The sequence below is a fragment of the Athene cunicularia genome (genome assembly GCF_003259725.1).
Source record: "Athene cunicularia isolate RWA chromosome 1 unlocalized genomic scaffold, athCun1 chr1_part1, whole genome shotgun sequence".
Taxonomy (NCBI): Eukaryota; Metazoa; Chordata; class Aves; order Strigiformes; family Strigidae; genus Athene; species Athene cunicularia.
This window is the reverse complement of record NW_020799091.1, coordinates 35,861,773-35,877,583: the sequence shown is the minus strand read 5'-3', so window position 1 is coordinate 35,877,583 and position 15,811 is coordinate 35,861,773. Positions and strand designations below refer to the sequence as shown.

Sequence of the window (15,811 nt, the reverse complement as noted above, 5' to 3'; positions counted from 1 at the left end):
ATACATTTTAGGATGTCAAACAATAGTTTAGAATTTTTAAAGGAGAAAAATAGAAAGTACTAACTAAATGGTGATTTATCCCAGTTTAAGAAGATATCTTTAATAAATAAAAGTTGAGATCCCGAAATGTATAGGGGTCCAAGAAGGTGGGATGCTCTTTAAGAAGAAAGTCTTAGTGGCACAGGAGCAGGCTCTCTACAGGTGCTCTAACAGAAGCTGGTGACAGAGACCACCCTGGCTAAAGAGCGAGCTTTGGCTGCAACTCAGGGAGAAAAAAAGAGTTTACAGCCTTTGGAAGAAGGGGCTAGCCAATCACAGTGATTACAAAGAGGCTGTGAGGCTATGCAGGGTGGAAATCAGGAGGGCTAAAGCCTAGCTGGAAATTAATCTGGCTTCAGCAATCAAGTACAACAAGAAATGTTTCTGTAAGTATGTCAGTAGCAAAAGAAAGAGCAGGGAGAGTCTACATCCCCTACTAGACACAGGAGGAAACATGGTAACAAGTGATGAGGAAAAGGCTGAGGTGCTTAATGCCTTCTTTGCACCAGTCTTTAATAATGACTAGTTGTACTGAGGGAATCCAGCCTCTTCAGCCAGAAGACAGGCACTGGGAGAACAACCCCCCTGCAATCCAGGAGGAGACAGTCAGTGACCTGCTGCATCACACAGACACAAGTCTATGGGTCTGGTTGGGATACCCCTGAGGGTGCTGAAGGAGCTGGCTGAGGTGCTCGCCAAGCCGCTTTCCATCATTTACCAGCAGTCCTGGCTGACCGGGGAGGTCCCGACTGATTGGAGATCAGCCAATGTGATGCCCAACTATAAGAAGGGTTGGATGGATGATCCGGGAACCACCCCCCCTCCCCAGTGAAACAGGGGAGGGAAAAAAAGGGAGAATTTGTAGGTTGAATAAAAACCAGTTTAGTTATATTAACAAAATAACATTAACAATAGTAAGCCCAAATGGGTAATATACAATGCAGTTACTCACCACGTGCTGACCAGTAAGCAGCCTGCCCCCAGCAGCGATCCTGACCATACCCAAGATCACGCTGCGCCGACTGGAAGCAGCAGTTAGAATGCACGCGTCTCCTTTATATACTGAGTATGATGCCACATGATATGGAATACTCCAGTGACTGATCCAGCCTGACCCTCTAGCTGTGCTCACTCTCAGCCCAAGGAAAGTTAAACCTATCCTGGCTGAAACCAGGACACTCCTCAATTTTTTTGACAATTAGAAACACCATATACTATTATCTCCATTCATGCTTGCAGTAACTTCTTTCTCTCTGAATTTTTACTTCAAAACTTGGTCCATTGCATATTCTTTACAATATATCTCGCCTATCATTTAGACATTCACTGTATCAGTATGTCCAATGACTCTTACACAAATATGAGTTTAGTTGTGTTCTTACTTGTCTTCATCCCTGTTACAGCATTGATGCTTTATTTTTTCCTTGTATTCCACTGTTGATTATGAGCTCGTTGCTGTTTTTTATCCATCTTTCCCATGTAAATAAATAATCTACTTTTTTTTGTATTTCACTTTCCTTCTCACCCTTTCTCTCTAGAGGTAAAGTTCCTTATCTTGATTGTGTGAAATTCTTAAAGGTCAGTCTCTTTATAAACTGCGTTGTACAAGAAATGCTCCTTTCTGTGTATGAAATTCTCAATTGCTTCTTGCAGAGATCAGGTCCTACTAGCCTTGAGTGTATTTATCAGCCCTGTTGTGTCCATTTACTGAAGCCCTGACAGCTTCACTGCCTCTCTTTTCTCTCATACTCCCAGGAAATACTGGACAATTTCCTGTGAAAAGTTGAAGAGTTTCTCATATTTATTTGCACATAATTATATCATCCCCTGTTCTAGATAGCTATTATTCGATCATCTTGAGTTTCAGCTTTCTACATTAATAGTTTTGTCTAGGTGTTAGTGTAACTCTTGGGCTATTGTGTGGCTTTCCATGAGCAACAGGGCCTTTCTTTTGACTGTGTAAGCTAAGATAATCACAGAATCATAGAATCATCTAGGTTGGAAAGGACCTTGAAGATCATCTAGTCCAGCCGTTCACCTAGCACTGACAGTTCCCAACTACACTATGTCCTTAAGCACTAAATCAACCCTAATATCTAACATTGCTTCAGTTCTACTCCATTGCATTAATTTTTTCATTTGTATTCCATGTACTGAAAGTGTTCTGGCATGAGTCTACTTTGACTCACCTAAGGACAGCCCTGCTTTTCTTATCTCTTGCTTAGGCCATCTAAAGCCCCCATTTGGCTGCCAAGTGAAGATGCTGATAACTTCAGAAAAAATAATATTCATTTAGATATTCTCTTGAGAGAAATTTAGAAGGACACCACTAGGGGTTATCTTAAGTATAAAGAACAGGTAAAATAAAGGGATTTGCACCATGGAGATACAATTCAACTTCATAGGAAAAGAACTTAGGAATGTTAAAGAAAAATATGGGTATGTTGAGGAAAGCAGAAACTAAAAGTTTCTAGATCAGCTGGTTTATTGGGAAACATGACTTGTAGACTAGTTTTACAACAAGAATTTCTATGAACCTTTTTTAATGACAGATTGTCTTGTAAATAAATAGGAAGTACAAGTTAAATGCTATTCTGAGTTTGGGTTAACAGTTATGTAGGACTTTTTGACAATAAGAACAAAAAATACATAGAGATCACTTGCTCAAATACAGCATAATTAAGAATGTGATCCGATAATGTGGTGGTTTTCATTTTAGGTGAGCAAGGTTAGGGCCTTTTAAGAAATGCAGTGTGAGAAAAGAAATAATATGTGCTTATTTGAGACACTGCTGGAGAGTTGAAAACTAATTATTGTTCATTATAATAGTTTTTTAATAAAGCTATAATAGATATGTGTGAGTCAACATTTGTTAAGTGCTTTTTGAATGTAAAATATTCAAGTACTAAAGATTATCTTCTAGTATTGTTCATTTGTATTAATTAGATCTGAGTCTGAGTTTTTTTCTCTGAGATACTAAAATTGTAAGGGTCAGGAAGCACTGATAAGGGCATCTTATTGCTTGCTTGTTTGAAGTAAACTTTCTTCTAAGTTGAAGGATAAATACAAAAGAGAAGTTTACAGTAATCTAAAGCTTTTAAGTTTCAGATTTGTATGGAAAATGAGCATAGAAAAAAACCTCTCAGTGTGAGATCTTATGGAGAAAGAAACATGATTTTTACTTACAAAATTTTGATGTACATTGATTTTTACCTGCTCAGTCTCTTATAGATTTAATTCACTTCTGCTGTCATACTCACATTCTTCTGAGCACACCACCATGTGCCTGTCCAAGTAGTTTAGCCAGGATCGCTGATGTGCAGCACTGAGGACAAGGGACTTTCAACACCATATTATGTCTCTGTGGTGGTTTTTGATGGCTGACAGCAAGCTTTCTTGGACAGATCTTTTATATGATTTAAAGTCATCAGTTGCCATGAGGCTGTCTTTATCTCAGAATCTCCTAACTTCAGCCTCTTGTAAATCTTGGCCAGATTGCTGCCCACTGTTTTCTTTCCCTTGCTTGGAATATAAATTTAAATTTAGATACATGCCTAAATAATTTAAAATACATGCTTAAAGTATGCTGGTGAGCTAATGGGAAAAGGAGTAATCATGGAATATCTTGAGTTGGAAGGGACCTATAATGATGATAGAGTCCAACTCCCTGTTGCTTGCAAGACTACCTAAAACTGAATCATATGACTAAGAGTGTTCTCCAGCTGCTCCCTGAACTCTGACTGGCTTGGTGCCGTGATCACTTCTCTGGGAAGTCTTTTCCAGTGACCGATCACCTTCTCAGTGAAGAACCTTTTCCTAATGTCCAGACTGAACTTCCTCTGACACAGCTTCATTTCCTCATGTCCTATCACTGGTCACCAGAGAGAGAGTCAGCACCTCCCACTCCACTGCCCCCCTTCAGGGAGTTGTTGACTGTGATGAGGTCACCGCTCAGTCTCTTCTACTCTAAGCTGAACAAACCAAGTGACTTCAGCCACTCTTGGTAATTCTTGCCTTCGAGACCTTTCACAATCTTGCTTGTGCTCCTCTGAACACACTCAAACAGTGATGTCCTTGTATTGAGGTGTCCAAAACTGCACACAGTACTCAAGGTAGAGCCGCACCAGTGCAGTGTAAGAGTGGGACAGTCACCTCCCTTGATCAGCTAGCTCTGCTGTGCTTGTTGTACCCCAGGACATGGTTGGCCCTTTGGCTGCCAGGGCACACTGTTGACTCTCATTCACCTTGCTACTGTAACCTGCTAGGAATGGTGTCCTGAGAAGAAATACAGCTCATTCTGTTTACTCTTGTCCTGCTGTGTCTTATGCTGCTTACACACATATATTTCTCTTAAAGAATGATACAGCAGGAAGAAATCACATTGACCTAATGATGCAGCAAGAGTAAAAAAGGGCTTTTATTTTGGGAGGGAGTGGTTGGATACACTATCTCTGTGTTGGGAGCATCATACTTCAGATTACAGTAACCATGGTCTTGTTATGATGCTCTGTTGTGACTGAATCTTAAATAGCTGTGTACCTCTTTTTACTAAAGTTTTTTTGACAACTGTAGGTTGCTTAATGGAATTAAAAATGTTTTAGGGAACATCAGTGACTCGAGCATTAAACGGTAGTGATGTAAACAGAGCAGTTCTGATAAAGAACAGTGGATTGTAATGGATCGGAAGTCAGACATGTATCAGATGTGTCCTCATTTTGCAGCCAGTAAACATACATGAAACTGAAATGTAGAAGTACGAATATAGCCTGTAAAAATTCTGCATTTTCCTCTGTTCACCACTGCCGAGTTCCCAGCTAGAATATTACATTCAGATTGGAGGTGTTTAGTGCATCAATTATAAATGTGTGGATCAAAATGGAGACTCTGGAGTGGTGTTCCTCAGGGGTTACTACTGAGACCAGTGATGTTTAATGTCTTTCTTGGTGATGTGGACAGTGGGATTGAGTGCACCCTCAGCAAGGTTTCCGATGGCACCAAGCTGTGTGGTGCGGTTGACATGCTGGAGGGAAGGGATGTGCCATCCAGAGAGACCTTGACAGGCTGGAGACGTGGGCCTGTGCAAACCTCATGAAGTTCAGCAAGGCCAAGTGCAAGGTCCTGCACTTGGGTCAGGGCAATCCCAAGCACAAACACAGACTGGACAATGAATGGATTGAGAGCAGCCCTGAGGAGAATGACCTGGGGGTGTTGGTTGATGAGAAGCTCAACATGACCTGGCAACTGGTCTGCATCAAGAGAAGTGTGGCTAGCAGTTGAGGGAGCTGATTCTCTTCACTCTGCTCTCGTGAGACCCCATTTGCAGTGCTGTGTTCAGTTCTGGGGTCCTCAGCCTAAGAAGGACATGGGCCTGTTGAACTGAGTCCAGAGGAGGGCCATGAAGATGATCAAGGGGTTGGAGCACCTCCCCTCTGAGGAGAGGCTGAGAGAGTTGGAGTTCTTCAGCCTGGAGAGTGTGGTAGAGGAGCAATACCACAGCGAGTGGGCTCCGGGGAGACCTTATGTGGCCTTCCAGTCCTTAAAGGGGATCTGCAGAAAAGATAGAGAGGGACTTTTTACAAGGGCATATAGTGATAGGACAAGGGGTAATAGATTTAAACTGAATGAGGATAGCTTTAGATTAAATGTTAAGGATGACTGTTCTTCACTGTGAGGGTGCTGAGACACTGGAACAGTTTTCCCAGAGAAGCTGTGGCTGCCCCCTCCCTGGCAGTGTTCAAGGCCAGGTTGGACAGGGCTTTGAGCACCCTGGTCTAGTGGAAGGTGTCCCTGCTTGGAAGGTGTCCCTGCTTATGGCAGGGGGGTTGGAACTAGATGATCTTGAAGGTCCCTTCCAGCCCAAACCATTCTATGATTCTGTGACTAATTATGATAGTTATAGGAACATGTGATATGAAGAAATACTGTTTGCAAGTTTTTCAGACCAAGGCAGACTGTTCTCAAAATGTGTAGGAAAAGTGGAAAAAGGAAGGGAATAATTTATCATAAATACTGATGTTTGATGTGGCAGTATGTAATAAGCTAACATTTTTGACAAAAAAAAAAAAGATAGAGATTAGATAATGGGAATATTTTTCTAATAGTGTGGATAACTAAACAATTAATTTGACTGACTAGTGAGACTGCGGAGGTTGTAATCAAACATCTTTTTGAGCCATTACCCTTTTTGGGTGACATAAGTAATTGATTCACTCATAGGAAAGCAGAGTGGAGCGAAGGATGTTTCCCTGCTTATTCTATACATACACTAACCTAAATGTCCAAACACAGTAGTGTTTCAGATAGTTTATATCATATAAACATTGCAATTAGTATGATATCACTACTTTATTACGTATTTTTAAGAACACCTTTCTGATGAAAATAAACACTTTGCACCTAGGATATCATATCACAAATCTCAGTTAAATTCTAGGTCATAGCATGATTTTCTGATCTCTGCCTCTACTAAGCAAGTCATGTGGAAATTCATCTCAAGCTGGCATGGTGGATTTTATTAGGGGATTAATGATAAGGAATTGGTAACACAGAGTGAGATTCTATTTTTCAAGCTAATGTTTACTTCAAGTTTTGTGCACACAAGTTATAATTTTAAATTCAGAAAAACAGGTTCTGGAATGACAAAGATTTACTGAATTCATCTGCATTGACATTTTATGCTGAAAATACTTGAGGCAAATGTTTGATGGATTTTTTTTTTTCACTTAATCTTCAATATATTTCTATTTGAGAGGAAGCAAAATAATGGTTGATTAAAATAGCTTGTTGCAGGTGATGATTCAGAGAATGTTCATAGCTTTTACAGCTTGTATGAGGTCTGAAATCCTTTATTCTTTTTGATCTATAAGCGTTGTTTTGCATATGCAGTCCTTCATGTTCTTGATGGCCTTTCCTTTTTTTGCTACTAAAATCATTCAGGGAATAATAGTGACCAAAACCACCCCAATTCATTTATCATCAATTTTTATATTGGTTTTGAATATTATTCAGTATTTTGAAAGCAACTTTCAGAATCATCTTGTATCCAACTATTTTTAGTAGTTGTAGGGGTGATAAATCACTAGATGACATTTTAAGACTGTGTCTATATTAATCAACTAAAAAGCACTAGAGAATACTTTTGGACATTGAACCTTAATTGTCCATAGTGCTAATGTATTAGAATAGACATAGACATGCTTTTGACCTGTGGAGAACTGTACTTTCCCAACCAATTTCTGGGGACAATTTGGGAGATGGCAAAAGAGCTCATGAGCTGAGCATCCAGTCAGATAGTTGTGGACTCAAGAATAAGACAGAGGCAGATAGGTTTATTAAGGCAAGTTATCATGGTTACAAAGTATGTCTTCCATTTTTTCATAGGGAAGCTGTGTATAAGCATGTCCCAGCTCTTCAGAACCTGAGTGTCTAGCAGGCATCCCTACACCTCTTGGGACTGACATCTCAAGTCATTTTTTGAGGCACAGAATGCATGATAGTGTTTGGTTCTGTATCACGTGGCTCCAGATCTTTGGCTCCATCATCCCCATGTTATTCTGGGATGCAGTTTGTATAGATTAGTACCAGAATGCTCAAAATATAATTGATTCTTTAGAGAGTTGCATGTTGTTATGATAGGTTAGTCTTTCTTTGCTGCTCCAGCTAAAAATGTTCTGTAACTGCAGTTCCCCACCAACTCCCCAGCAGCACACCTCCACCTCTCCCCACTCTCTTGCCCACACAGCAATACTAAAGTGTCAGACCTATCCATGCCAACATATGTTAACTGCCTGTTGCACTAGGAACTGTTCCCAAAAGTAGTTCTGATTTGGTTATGCTGCATGAAGGAAACACAATCCAGTAGTAAGCATGTAGACTCATTAGTGCCTGTAATGCTTACTGTTATAAAAAATATCCTGGGCATATTTAATTTATTAATATGGTTTTAAGTCTGTAAATAAAATTCCATTAAAAATCGTAATTTTGACATTTTTTTAATCACTTCTGATGTAAAAAGTTGCCAATACTTATCAAGATGCTATTAGTGGATAGTTGACCTTGGGTGTAGGTAACTACTAGCAGTCTCACAGCTGAGAATAGTGTCTCAAGAGCCATGTGTGATAGCTCCTGCTTCCTTTCTTTCCTTAAAACTCGAGATATTTGGAAATATGTTCCCATATTGTCTGTAAGCGGAAAAAAAATAAAAGAAACAAAATTTTCCTTGATTGCTTTTATTTACTCAAAGACAAAATTGAGGGAATTCTGAAATATTGTTTCGGAAATAATTAATGCCCAGACCCCGTGAAATACACTGATAGCTAACCCAAATAAAATTTGGCAAGCAATCCTCATGTGGCTTCACAGCTTGTTCGTTGATGGATGTGTTTTTAATGAGTTCGTACCAAAGGAAAAGATTTCACTAGAGTAAATTGAAGATTAGAGTGAGGCTTGATGAAGGCTAGTTTGTCTTAAATAATTCAGCAGACACTTAAAATGATCAATTTCATATTCAGCTGATGGTTTCACCTGTATGTCCTCGCTGAGGATAACTCAGAACGTGTTAATGTTTTTCACTGTTGTATGGAAAATACCTTACTGTCACTATATCTGCCTTTCCTAATATCTGATGCTTGGGCCCAGCCATACCTAGCCACATTTCAGTTTATTTTAAATCCTGAAGTGGTGAGATGTGTCTGTGCTGTGAGACATTTTGATTGTGTTAATTTCTGTCTGTAAACCTTCTTTTGTTGTCTTCTAGAAGTCATGTGAATCTGCTGCTCTGCCTTGTCAGTGTTCACTATCAGTAATTCCAGCCTTTCCAGGAGTGTTAGTCCAAGGATTAACTTTCTATTATACGACATCTATGACAGTTAAATATTTTTTTTGACAAATTGCAGTCAAGTTACTTATCTTGTTTAGAGGGAGAACATCCTTAAGTCCTGTAATGTTGGTGTCTTTCAAACCTTGAACCTGGATAGGTGGAGAATCAGGCTCCAGAAATATCTTCTGAAGATGGCCATTGTGATCTACACTGATCAGAGTGTTTGCAATTGCCATTGGATTGGATTAGATTATGTTGCTTCTGTATTACTGAAAGATTGTGATGCTGAATCATAAAGGAATGTTCCTGTAAAGGATTCAGTACCGTCAGGTCTCACTCTTATCCCTGTTCAGTTCCAGTAAAACTATTTGGGTAGCTAATCTAAAGAATAGGCTGGAAAAAAAAAAATCGTCTTATTGTTGTCTGATGTTAATTCAGATGTCTGGAAGTGGTTGATTGTTTCTTCTAGCATACACATAGGCTATCTCTTTCAGTTTTCTTCTTGGCAGATATATCTCTACAGCTTCAGATCAATAAGGTTGGTTGTTTGAAGGGTCCTCATCTTTTGCTTCCAGACAGATTCCTCTAAATGTCTCAAGAGCCTGCCCTAAATATGATTGCTGCTTTTGCTTCACTATAAATTAAGCAGTTCTCTAATGTTCATGTTGTGATTTGAACATCTTAGGAAAAACACTTCTGTTTTGAGTAAGGACCGTGGTCAGTACATGATCCTGCCATTTTGACTGTCAGCAATTTTAAGAGTTTTTTGAATTTAGCCACCTAAATTGAGTGAGTCATCCAAATGATTGGCTAATGTAGGGCGTCTGTGCTGAAAGAATCTTGAGGCTAGTCAGTACCTCTTAGATCCCTAGAGCTTGAAATTATTATGCAGATATTTCACCTATTACAGCTTCAGACTTCAGAGCTGAATTCAGTTCCTTTGAAGCCCAAGTGCTTTAGGATTTACTTTTGCTGTGATCATTTTGGAGAACTGGGGAACAGGAGAGAAGACTATACTACATATGAATGTGCTAGAGATCTGACCTTTTTTGAAATGGGTCATGTCTGTCACATCAAAGACATCATAATCACCTGCTTTTGTGGTCTTTTACTACTGTGTATTGCTTAAATAATTACGTAGCATCAAATTCCACTTTTATGTTGGAGTTATTATGGTGGTTCAACCTGATGGAAAGTACTACTAAACCTGCTGTCGTGGTTTTCAGACATTCCCATCCAGACCTTGATCATCTGTGTGTACTTTTGTGGCCTGTTTGTTGGGATATTCAAAGTAATATTGAGACTGACTTTTCATTAGGAGGTGGATTCCTGGTAGTAGCCAGACAAAAGATGAGGCATTTATTTTAGAGCTAAGATGATTAGATTTTTCCTTCTGGAATACAGTTAGATCTGTGTTACTTTTAGAAACTTTTCTCCATTTGGTTTGAAATTATATTGTTCTGTTCTAAATTCCTCAATGACTTCTGCCCTTGACTTCTAGTGTAAATTGATTTATTTTTGCTATCTGGATGAATTGGAGGTTTTACAGAGGATTTTTACCTATAATAAACTCTTGACTTGGTTTCCCATGAGAAAAGCTTTTCAGTCTGGTAGCAACTGTTCCATATGTACATTTTAATGAACAGAGCTTTTCTGACACCTGTTAGGTCTGCTAAAAATAGAAGAATTTGGGAAATTTAGACCCTCCCACTCTTGGATGATTCCTTTTTAGGAAAATATATTTGTCTAAACTCAGTTTGGAGAAACAGCTGTCTCTGCATTACATTCTGATCAAGATAACAGTAAATCTAGTTGTATTTTTTGGATAAGAGAAAAGAATCACCTCTTTCTTTTCATAGTAGAACATACCTATCTGAATTTCAGCATGATAACTGTAAACTCAGCTTAGTTTGACAGCTGTGTTGTAGACCCCACTAGCACGTTGAATGTATTTCATGACAGGTGACTTCTGGAGTATTCACGAGGAGAGCACCTATTTCTGAGATCTGCAGACTGGCCTTGCTAGTCCATCTTGGTTGAACATAATGCCATAAAAAACAGTACCAGGAATTCTCCACAGTGTACATCAATGCACTGTCATCCACAAGACAAGAGAGCTTGCAGCTAGGAGGTAATTGATAGGTGTTGCCCCTGTGTCACTTATAGTATACTCCCTTTTCTTCTGTCCTGAATATACTTTAGGAAAATCTTGGATCTGCAAGAAAATTGAGTCAGTGGTGCAAATTCAAGATGTTTATAATTCAAGCTGAAGAAGTAAAGAAGCAGGGTGTGCCCTCTATCGGTGCTAGTAAGGTGAAAAGTCAATTCAGTTCAATTGTTAACATGTACATGTATCCACTTTATAAGTATAAAGATCACCTGAATTTTTGTAGGTAATTTTAATTTTGAGTTGGCAGTTCCAGACTTTATTATAATTTCTCTGGGAAAAAGAGTTTGTCAATGTGTTATTTCCACATAGCCATAAAAACACCTCAACAAAAAACCTATTATTGCAGATTGACAACACTGAAAAAATGTTTGATCTTTCCAGAATGATGGTGGTCTTCACTAAGATTTGGGCATGTTGATTGCCCATTTCAAATTGAGCAGGGTGTTCTTTTTTCTTCTTTAAGTGTAGTAAAAGGTCTGTTAAGTATCAGTTATTCCTTACTTGAAATTTTTTTTCTGCTTTTCAGGTGTCTGAGTCTAAAGATAAATTTTAGGAATTCACACTTTTTAACTATGCACTCTGTTTCACTGATGCTGCAGTGTTGAAAAACCATGTATTTTCCACAGGGGATACTCTTCCAGTTTACTCTTTTAGTTGGCTTGCCTGTAACCTATATTTTACTTTTTGGATGGGAACACTTTCAGGTGGTGTGACAGCCTCAGCACTGTTGATCCTTTAAGGCAGGTATATTGTGAAACTAGAACCCTTGCAGTGTTTTTCTCTATGAGCTTGCGGTAAGAATGAATCACATTTCAGTGATGAAAATTTAATGTTAGTATAACTTCTGAGACATGTTCCTTTACTTGACATCGGCAAAGTGGACAGTGAAAGCACACGTTTACCAGATATCCCACTGTTGCAGGTGCCTTCTGATTTATGCTGTATTTGGGAGAAAAACTCCTCATTGCTGTTGGATAAATGACTGTGAGAGCTACTACTGGATAGCTCAACTCAGCTGTCAGTTCCCATTTGGACCTGCACATAGTTAGAATATTCTTGTGGACTTTTACTTGAAAAATAGAACAGTTCATTACCTATACACTGAGTTCTCTGCTGTGTGTAGTCTTCTCACTCTTTAGTTTTGTACTTCAAGTTCCCTTTTTAGTTATTTGGATTGTCTGTTTTCAGGATTCCCCTATAAGGACATAAGTCGACTTATGTACTTATATGCTGATTATAGAAAAGATAGGGCATGGACATAAGCCTCTCAACACTGCAGCACTTATAACATCTCTTAAAGAATCTCTTGCGATAAGGTGTATGGATTTTACAGTTTCAATATATTTTCAGACTGTATATCACAAAGGAAGCCATAGGGGAGCCAAGGTAACTCTCCATCTCCTCTCTTCTCAATTATTGACTTATCAAACAGGTAAACAAATAGCACCAACAACATTTATTGTACATGAACTACGGATTTCAGAGTGTTTAAAAAACAATAATAAAAAAACCTCGGTGGCATTTCTGTTAATGTTTCTGGCATGTGCTGCTGTTTCTGATTTTAATAATTACGTATTTCTGTATCCAACCTTAAGACTTATGTACAAAACTTTTTAATTTGTTGCATTTCAACTGGTTCCGATGAAGACTTTGCATCTTTCATTTGCATGTGTGCTTATTCATGTTTGTGCAACATATCTTTGTGATCTGAAGAACCTGATTATTTCAGTTTCAAGAATCTGCCTGTCTGAGAAGCCAAGAATCAATAAACAATGCATCATCTGCTGGTTCTGTAGTATCTTGAGTTTGGTATCATTTAAAATCAATGAGTTTACACTTTATTCTGTTAGCTCTCATGGTTTAATATTAATGATCTTCTCTCGTGCATCCTGAGTAGGGACAAATAGTAAAAATACGGATAATTTCAATGGAGTTTTGTGTTTTGTCTAGTCTAATCTCAAATTTTTCATGGCTGAACAGAGAACAAAATTTAAAACTAAGAATATTATTTTCAATATGCTGAGAAGTAGTATTATATATGTAAATCTAGTAAGTTAATTGTTTGAGGAAAAGGAATTAATACTGATTCTTCCTGATGGAGCTGGGAGAAGAACTTTGTCACATTTGCCTCTGTCACCTTAATATACTTTCAGGTATTCTTAAATTAGGTGTGAAGTTGTAAGAGTACTATGTTAATTTTAGGTAGAATTTAGGTACTCCTGTTTCTGTTTCACTGTGAAATGCCATATTTAAATTCAAGTCCCATTATCCTTGCTTACCTGTTCTTAAGTAAGAATTTTGCCACACTGTTGGATGCTATTTGGTGTATGATAAGTGCTGCATATGTGACTACAGTTGATACTGAGCTAAGATTCAAACTATATACATTTTAGTGTTTTACTTTAGGACTAGGCTGGAGGCAGTCTGTGTACTAAAGCTAGTGCAGTTGATTTTCAAACTAGTTTAATCTGAAAAGCATCCTGTTTGTATGCTCTGCAATGAAAACCGAAGTGTGGTTAGTGGAAAGGATTGCTTATTTTATTCAAGATTTCTTATCTGAACTAAAATGCAAATGGTATGCTTACTTCAGTGGATCATCATCAGGTGATTGCACTGCTAGGCAGGCATTGCAGAAGTGGTTTAGTAGCATAAAATGTTAAGCCTACCTGAATTCATTTTCTACCACTGTCACAGTAAAACCAATAAAATAGACTCTAAACTCCATCCTCTTCTGCTTCTATATCAAACCCTTTGCATTGGACAGCCTTCAGTATCAGTTTAAGGTAGCTTCTTTGACTTTACACTGAAATAGATGAAGAGTGTCACCATTATCCTTTTCACTTGAGTCTATTGTGGGATAATCAGCACCAAACGACTTGTGAACATTGCACTGTCAGAGCTATTCCACACTGATAGACTAGATAGGGGTTGAAAAATATTCTGTACACCTTAAGTAGCACTGTGGTTTGGAGGGGGATATTTCCAATTGAAAGGCAAACTTTTGCGGTTTCAATCTATTATTGCTGATTTTCTTGCATTGAGAAGTACTGATATCTGGAAACCATAACCTGTGGTTTCTATGTTCAAAAAAACCCAAAACCTAGTTTAAATTTTCAGGAATTGTCAAGGGATTATTGAATTGAACTTTGCCTTGAGAAGGCAAAACCAGAAGTATGGGGAAGAAGGTCTTATGGAATTCATCAAATTGGTGAGAAAACAGAGATAGGGGAAAAATGAGGGAAGAATCTCATGGAAGAATTTGAGACTAGTGTTTCTCACGTGCAAACAGAACCACAGCAGGGAGAAAAAAAAAAAAAACAACTTGATTTCTGCTTTGGGTGAAGGAGAAAGCAAGGAACATAAAGTCTGGTAGGGAGAAAGCTTCTGGGGTTGTATGTGATGTCAAACCTAAAGTATGTTTGAAGATTTCTGTGTCAGAGTTGGAAGGGTGAATAGTGCATTGGAAACTTTAGAGATGGAGGAATTTAATTTATTTAGTGTATTTGATGTTCCTTAATTTAAAGAAGAAATAAAATCTGGAGTCTTATTTGGATATAGTAAGTAGCGTGCAAAGTATATCTGGGTTGGAAATTCAGTGACCTAAGCTGTATGGGGACATTGAAACTTCTGTTGAAAATGCCTGATCAGTAAACTGTAGAAAAAGCCAAGTCTGCATATGTTCTACAGAAGCTACTGTTTTCCTGGGAGCATTCTGCTTTACATGATTAACTGTATAAGGTTAGTATACAGGAGTATAGTGGGGTATGAATAGTGGTAAATATTAACATATGCTATAAGTGTTTTATAGCTGAGATTTTTCAAAACTGTTATTTTCCTGTAAGTTTACAGTAAGCTCTTATTGAAATCAGCTTTTAAATATTTGCACCAGAAAATCAGATTTGCCTTGTTTTGGTATGTCCGGAGTTATACAAAATCTGAGAACGACTTTTATTACTTTGCAACTACTGGGTCATAAACTTGTATTAGTTTTATGGGATTTGGTATATGAGTTGACAGATGTGATATATGATGACACTTTATCTTTTATTGCTTACACATACTAGTTATTGGGAAAGGATGGGGGCAGTTCGTATTAACCACAAGATGGGATTTCAGTTGCTTACCCAAGTGTCTCTCATTCATTCGTTCATTTGCTATCAGTTATAGCAGATATATTGCTTCTTCAAGCCTGTCACACCAATAAATCATTTCAGATTGTATGCATTTGTACAGTGCCAAAGTGTACCATGAATTTTAAAGGAAATCTCCTATTTTCTTTTCAATCAGATGAGCAACGTGAAGAGACTACGGCCACGGCTCAGTGCTATTCTTTTTAAGCTTCAGTTTGAGGAGCAGGTGAACAACATCAAACCTGACATCATGGCTGTCAGTGCTGCCTGTGAAGAGATAAAGAAGAGTAAAAGCTTTAGCAAGCTGCTGGAACTAGTATTGTTAATGGGAAACTACATGAATGCAGGTTCTCGGAATGCACAGACCTTTGGATATAATCTCAGCTCCCTATGTAAAGTGAGTTTTGAAATGACCATGTTGAGTATTGTAATCACTTTTTCATTTGTTTTTATTGTGCTACTTAAATATTCTGTTTTGCTGGTTTTCCTGCAGTTAATTATTTTTTTTTCTTTTTATTAATTTCATAATTCTTATCATTAGTTGATTGTTTGAACAGTACAGCTAATCAGTGTACAGTCATCTTGAGACTGGCTTGCATTTAAACTTTCACAAGATTCCATTTTGAGGGAATCATAAACACCCCCCCCCCCCAA

General features: G+C 38.2%; 1 protein-coding gene across 10 annotated transcripts in view; it reads left to right on the top strand.

The window, feature by feature from the left end:
* Positions 1 to 15,811, top strand: part of DIAPH3 (diaphanous related formin 3) — a 240,273-nt gene that overhangs the window by 105,666 nt on the left and 118,796 nt on the right. For all 10 annotated transcript variants that reach the window (XM_026851886.1, XM_026851876.1, XM_026851848.1 and 7 more), the window contains exon 21: positions 15,315 to 15,554. In XM_026851886.1, coding sequence (XP_026707687.1) covers positions 15,315 to 15,554 — 240 coding nt within the window. The remainder of the gene's footprint in view (positions 1 to 15,314; positions 15,555 to 15,811) is intronic.